Genomic DNA, 7,349 nt, shown 5'->3' on the forward strand with positions numbered 1-7,349 from the left:
GGCCTCTTCCGGAACCACAATGTTCAGCCCACTCAGTGTTTGGCCAATGCCACTCTCTCCTCCCCCAGAACATTTCTTTGCTCCTGGAAAATCATCTGGAAACTGTCATCACCACTGTGCTGGTTGGCAGATGTCCCCCAAAGAGAGAGTGAAGTGTACCACACACTACAAGGCATTTCTGGGCTTGGACCAAGAAGGGGTGAGGGCGGGGAAAGAAGATGGCCCAGTCAAAGAGCAACACGGCATCAGCAGAGTTCCTGGGGCCAAGAGGAAAGAGATGGGATGGCGTCTGCCACCAAACCCAGAGCTTGGGGTACCTCTCCTTTCCTGTGCTTTACCTGCCTCCAAAGCACCCTGATGGAGCCGCAAGGATGGGAGGCAGCTTTCTGTGACCTGTGAGTCGTCTCAGGGAAATAGAGGGGGAATCCATGAAAGAGGCAGCAAGAGAGAGTCTCAGAACATTATGAGCCCAGAGGGCAGAGCAGAGTTCATGTGGACAGAGGCTGGATTCTGATGGAAATCAGACCTGGGGACAACAGCAGAGACCAAATCTTGTCTCCTTCAGAAGTTTAGGCACATTGTCAGCCCTCAAGCAACATTCACTGAATTGATTTATTCAAAAATGAGAATGATTTGATGTTGTGCTAAATGGGAGAGACATGACAAGTGACAGGGAAAGACAGGATGGAAAGGACACGGTGTCTCCACAGCGTTGTACTTCCTCTACCCAGAACTCTCATCCGTCATCTGGAGTCCCAGAAACATTTAGATGTAGCCACCCCATTCCCCTAATCCCTGCCCAGCCTCGTGTTCGTCCATGCTTTGCAAATTTGCAAGCACTCACAACCGCCTGCTTTGCCGCCCATGATACCGCATATATTTAACATAGTTGGGGTTCAAACTAATGCTCTACTGGGAGCTCCCTAGGAAAACTCTAGAGCCAGGTCCCTGAGGAGAAGTGGAGCCTGGAGGCGTGGGGATGGGGTGAACGCCTGCGTGGAATATCTGAGCAAACCCACTCTGCCTTTCTGTCCAATCGTACCATAGAAAGCATACCTTCCAGGTATGGTAGCAACCCCTCCCTCCATCAGTCAGACACCACCTTTTCTCCTGGCTGCTGAGGAAAACATCTCAACCTATCAGATGTCTCCACTGCTCCAAGAAAATGAGTATTTAGGGGAAAGATTAAATGCCCATATACTTGAATCTATAGGGACCCTACCCCTAAATTATACTAGTAACTGTTTATCTGTCTCTGCTTTGCCTGTGGATATTAAGGCAGATGAGACAAAAAGTCTTCTTTTGCCAACCAAAGCTGACAGTTTGGCGAGCTTTAGGGGGACCCCAGAGGGGATCAGTTTCTGTAATACAGTTGATGCCTTCTGACTGCGTTTTCAGGACTTCCCTCACATTTTAGCCAACCTGGAAACTAGGGAAGAAAAAGTTCTAGGTTCCAGTCCTAGAACTCTGCAAAAGACAACAATCTTCTCTTTCTCGTGGGGGTAAACACATGTGATCCAAAAGATAGTGACAGGAACACTGTTATATTTTCCGGGTCTTAATGATTTGGAACGGGAGAGGGTCCAAAAATACTGTCCTCTCCTACGCGGGTCCAAATTTCACAACCCATCCGGAAAACAAAAGGCTGAAGACAGAAAAAGAAGACATTTACTATTCAACTTCTCCCTTTTACATCAGTGAGAGAAAGGGCCTTGGGAGAAAGATGGCACAGAGACAAAAGAAAGAAAGAAAACCAAAAATCTCTGCTTTCTCAAAAATCCCCGGTCTGCCTATCCAGGCTGGGAGAGACCCCAAGGGCAGCCTGTCCCTCCTGCAGCCTTGCAGTCAGCGACAGGCACCATGAAATTAATTTGAAATAAACAATGACAAAGCAGGGAGCTCAACGGGTCCCTGAGTTGCTTTGGGCCCCCATTCCTCCTCAAAGCCCCTAGGCTGTTTAACAAAGCCGTGGGTCCGCCTACCCCAAGCACTTTTTGTGACGTCACAGCTCCGAGGACCATCAGGGGGCTTTACTCTCGCGGAAGCCCAAAAGTTGGGGTCTGACCTCATGACCTTGGCCTTCCCAGGGGCGGGGGGCCCCTGGCACAGGACACGCTGCCCCCCGAGTCCGGAGCTTAGGCCAGTGGCAGTCGACCTAGCCCCCGAGACTCCCTCACGCCGCTCCTAAACCAAAACGGAACCCAACACGAAGCTGGGTGAAGCTGTAGCTTGCAGGAGCCAGGGAGATGCGCTCTGCCCGGGATTTCCCGGGTCCTGCTGAGACAGAAAGGATTGCAGGGAAGACAGGATAATTCGTCCTTAACTCTGACCGAAATTGTACCTTACAAGCATGTCCTCTATTTCCGTGGCTTGATGGGGACACGTTCTCTGATTAAGATCCGGAATAATCGCCCACCCAATGGAGTCTCTTACAGGAAAGCGCTGGTTAGGATACCTCCAGGCTGAGAGGAAATCATCGCCATTGAGCCTGCCCTCCCCTAGGGAAACCCCACCCCACAAAACCATCCTGAGCATCTCGGCTGTCTTGGGTCGGTACCTGAGACTGAATAGACCTAAACTGAAGGGCGATCGAAGGGGAGGAGCAGGTGCTGGTGCGGAGGAAGCGCTAGGGGCCGAAGTGGCCCCCGCCGAGTATGTCGCAAAGGAAGCACCACTGTGTTGAGCGCTGATTTTATCTTTATTTAAAACCACCTTCAGCTAAAACTGCCTAAAAGACTTTTTACAAGAGTGGGAGTGGGCGTTAGGGGGAAAAGCTGGCCTAGGATATTTTCCGCAGGGCGTTCTAGGGATGAGTTGAGGGAATCCGCATGACGCGCGGGTCCCCGGTGCCACCGCTAAGGACAGATATTTTCGGAAAACCTAGAATGAAAAAAGAGCACACTCGCTCTGGGAGCGCAGTTCCTTTGGGACTGGGGCCTTCCACTCCCACCCCTCCTTTTTCCCTGCTCGGCTCCGCAGCTCCACGACCAGCCAGCTCGTCCGGTCTCTGGCTTGGGCTCCGGTCTGTACCCCCGGGGCACCCTGCTGTGTTACAGCCGCCCGACGCCCCCAGACCCGGCCAGGTCACCGAGGCAGACTGGAGGTTCGCGCTCCCTCACCCGACACCTCCTGTCCACCTCATCTTTCTTTTTTTCGAAAACAGGAAAGGGAAGAAAACTGAAACACCTCTCTTGGTCTGCAGTTGTAGCGGGGTCGGGATTCCACAGCCCTGGGTGGCACATGCTGAACAACTTCCCAAAGCCGGGCTCCCGTGTGGGAAGAAACACACACGCAGGAATGCACATTCATCGCGTGTTCGCAACTGTCGCTGGGAGGTCTGGCGGCTGTGATGGGACATGCACTCACTCGGGCAACACGTCCAAAGGTCACATCTATTCGGTCAGTCAACAGATATTTATTGCGCACCTACGACGCTATCTTCTACTTTCCTTTTCCCCTTAGCTGTTGCTGTCCAACCAAGCGCCCGTCCTGAGACGGGCTTACCGGCCGCTCCCTTCCACAAGAAACTCGTGTCCGGCGTGAAGAGCGAACGATAAACACTCTCCAATCTCAGCGAAAAGTACTAATTACAGGAGGGGCTGGGAGCCCGGGACCCGGGGACCTGTCCTCCCAGGGATTGGAGTCTTCTACCTGCAAGGGACCCGGCCCGGGGAACTGGAATGGAGAAGGGGTAACCCCTTCTCTCACCTCTAATGAGAACATTGCCCGGGGCTGAGACATTTGGGAGACGTCGCTGCTTACCCCACCAAACTTTCCCTAAGGACAGAGAAGCGTCCCTACTGAAAACGGATTTAAACACTGTCCCCACTTTCGCTAAGGAAGTTTGGATAGGGAGGTTGTGGTCCTTAATTCGCCAGGTGAAAAGAACCCCATCCGCTCGCATCCATCACCCCCATCCTGAGCACTGCGTGTTTCCGCGAAACTCGCCCTGCGCCAGCAACTCTGGGCTCGGGTCTCAGCTCCCGCGTAGACGCGGAGGAGAGATTGGCGGCCCCCGCTGGGGAAATTGAGCCCGGCGCCGGCCCGGGACGTGCAAGGGGGGAAAAGGCGGAGATCCCAGACCTCGGTTTCCCGAGGGCTTCCCTGGGGAGCCACTCGCACCTCCGTTGTCTCCGCTCCCGCTCCCGGCGGCAGACCTCGCGGCGCTTGCTCAAGAGCGGGTATCCGAAAGCACGTCCCGAGCACAGAGAAGCGCCCTCGGTCTCCTGCCTCTTGACCTACGCCCTTTCCCTCCCTCACCGCATCAGATGGAGGACCCTGACTCCTTTCACCCCTGGCTAAATGTTCTAGCTAACACTGGGTCAACAGCCTCAGTTTCCAGATCTGCAACCTGAACATCAGGAGCGGGTTCCTTTCCCTCTACCTGTGCCTGAGGTCCTCTGGTCGGGGACTGCACGCTTCTTCCCAGGTCAGGGAGGAGGGGTCGGGGCCACCTGAGAAAGACACAACGAAGCGAATGGAGCCCCTGAATGGGGAAAGGGGAGTGGACACCGGGAGTCCCCTGCAGAAATGCAGGACCGATCCACTCGCGAATTGACGGTACCACGCGCTAGACTTGGCCTGACTGTGGCAACGCTTGGCACCTGGGGGATAGGGGCCTTCTCCTGGCCTCAGTCCCCAAATTCTGTGCAGAATGGAAACGGCTGGCATCTCGAGTGCTCTTTTTCAACCCGGTTCTCTACAGACACAAGTTCCCTCACTGAGCTGCGCAGAGGTGGATTCGCACAGGAGGGAATATTGCGTAGGAATTCCTGCAAATATAAATCTCAGCAGCAAAGCAGTCAGATTGAGTGGAACACACCACCCCCAGCCACCACCATCCAAGTTTTCCCTGCTTCTCGGAGTTGGAGACAGTTTCTGGGCTTTTGGCGCCCCCTCTGGATACAGATGAAAACTGCAGTCCATTTTTAAGTCGCCTGTTCATCGTAAGTTTTCAGGAAGATGTAAAATTTAAAAATGCTTGCATCAAATCAACGGGAAATGTATAAATCCCTGTCGTTGATGACGTAAAAGTCTATATATTAGTATCTTATTGCATGATTGCATTAAAATATGTTTATACATATACGCATATATCTTGACACATATTTAGTGAAATATTCCAAAATATCTTAGTCACAGCCCTCTTCACTGACTTTATGCCAGCAAACATGGTAATTACAATATAACACAACTAAGTACAGACGACCTGGCTAAAATGTCTGCCCGCTAGTCTTCGAGTCTCCTGAATCAGGTGTCTGAGAATCACACAGTTATACTGTACACACAATACCCTGCTACCCAGGACACAGAAATAGGTCCACACTACACGGACTTTTTTCTCCTAGGAAAGGACGATGCTGTTCTCACACTTTCTGAAAGTAATCACAGGCCAAGGATACGAAGCTATTGTATGCAAATTTCTTAAATTTGTAAACAAACTATAGGGCACCGGAAACATCCTATTTGAATGTTATATTCGTTTAAAAAAAAAAAAACAAACAAAACAAAACCGCTGTTGAACCAGGTTATAACTTACTACCTTATGAAGAGATGAAGAGTTCCATTTCCTATAAGAAATGTCGGGCTTCTTTCGAAGACAACGAGAGAAAACAAGATTTTTAAAAGTTCTCCCGGAAGGACATTGATTTGGATCTTGTGATAGTGTCCTCACTTCGCAAATTAGAAAGGGGAAAAAAAAAGTTTTTAATATGATATGGGCCGATTCACCATAACAACAATTTAATTAGAGGCGAATTTTTGCAAGAGTCCAAAAGGGGGGGGGGCGGGGAGTTTAAAATTAAAGAGTTTTCCCAATGTTGTGCGTTTATTTGGGATTCTGAAAGCACGGAACCCGTAAGCGACCAAGATTTTTCTTCTGTCCCAGAGCAGATAGCTCTGCACTTACCCAACCTGGCTCTAAGCATTTCGTGTGAACACAAAGGTTGTGCTCAAATCACACTTGAAATACATGAGAGACACCACCAATGCCTCCCCCAGAACTCCAAACTATATGCAGGTCTGAACCGACCGGACTGGAGTCAGAAGCACCGGCGCTTCACCCCTTCAGGTGTTTAGTAAATGCCAGTAAAAGCGGGCAAGCAGCACTACTCTGCCAGAGTGGAGCATTTTGTCTGCCGTGGTGCCCATTTGTTTGGCCTTTTGCAAACCAAGTGACCGGCCTGGGCCTCGCGGCCCGGGACAGCCGCATTGGCAAACTTCGATCTCTCAAAGCCAGAGCAGTTAGCAAACTCTCCCCAGGCAGGACGACTCGGCTGACGTTTCTGACTCGGCCAGGAGGCAAAGACCAAAACGTCAGAGCAGTAGCCCTGTTACTGAGGAGCGTCGGCGGGGTCGCGGGACTGGAGAAAGACTTGTCAGAGCTCAAGGTCGGTGTGGCGCGGGGCGGCCCCGAGAGCGCGGGGATCCTGCGTGGCCACGGCCGCCGCTGCCAACCTTCGCGGGGACTTAGCTTTGCTTTCCATTGACTCCCTTTGCAAAAGCGCAGCAGAATCCTGACCAGCCGCACCAGCCCCAGCGAACCCGAGCATGTTAATCTATTTATGTGGATTATTACGGAGGAACAGCGGGCGTTGAGTCACCAAAACATTTGCTTCAAAAGACTATTTCTAAGCACTTTTGCAGGCAGGCAGGCCCCAGGCGCGTAAACTCGGCTACGCATTAAGAAGCGGCTGCTTTTCGAATACTACAAACTCCAGCTAAGTCCCCTGTGCCGCGGAGAGAGCAGTGAAAATAAATGTCGGAGGTGGGGGTAGATCCTAGTCTAGACATACACACTTGCGCGCGCGCGCACACACACACACACAAAGATTCGCGCGGAGAAGTCACTAAAATTCTGGCATTCCGAGAGTTCGACAAACTTACACACTTGGAAGTCCCGGGTCCCCCGCCTTTCCCGCAGCACCCCCCGCCCCCCCTTCCCGACCGTCCACCCTTCGGCTGCGCTCCCCTCCCCTCTCCTCCCCTCCCGTCTCGTCACCCAGCCCAGTGCCACAATCCTCCTCCCTCCCCAAAATCGGGTCCAATCAGCTGCCTGGGACTGCTGTGCTGTGATTGGCGGGTGGCTCTAAGGTGAGGCGGAGTATTTATTAAAGAGACCCTGGGCTGGGAGTTGGAGAGCGGAGAGCGGAGCTCGAAACTAACTGGAAACTTCAGTGGCGCGGAGACTCGCCAGTTTCAACCCCGGAAACTTTTCTTTGCAGGAGGAGAAGAGAAGGGGTGCAAGCGCCCCCACTTTTGCTCCTTTTCCTCCCCTCCTCCTCCTCTCCAATTCGCCTCCCCCAACTTGGAGCGGGCAGCTGCGGACTGGCCCCGCGCCTCCCTAAGTG

General features: G+C 52.4%; 1 protein-coding gene across 1 annotated transcript in view; it reads left to right on the forward strand.

Annotated features, from left to right (window-relative positions):
* The first annotated feature begins 6,757 nt into the window (after positions 1-6,757).
* Positions 6,758-7,349, forward strand: part of SOX9 (SRY (sex determining region Y)-box 9) — a 5,954-nt gene continuing 5,362 nt past the window's right edge. Inside the window, exon 1 of the mRNA XM_012001855.1 lies at positions 6,758-7,092. Coding sequence (XP_011857245.1) covers positions 6,758-7,092 — 335 coding nt within the window. The remainder of the gene's footprint in view (positions 7,093-7,349) is intronic.

The sequence above is a fragment of the Mandrillus leucophaeus genome, unplaced genomic scaffold, assembly GCF_000951045.1.
Source record: "Mandrillus leucophaeus isolate KB7577 unplaced genomic scaffold, Mleu.le_1.0 Scaffold1, whole genome shotgun sequence".
Taxonomy (NCBI): Eukaryota; Metazoa; Chordata; class Mammalia; order Primates; family Cercopithecidae; genus Mandrillus; species Mandrillus leucophaeus.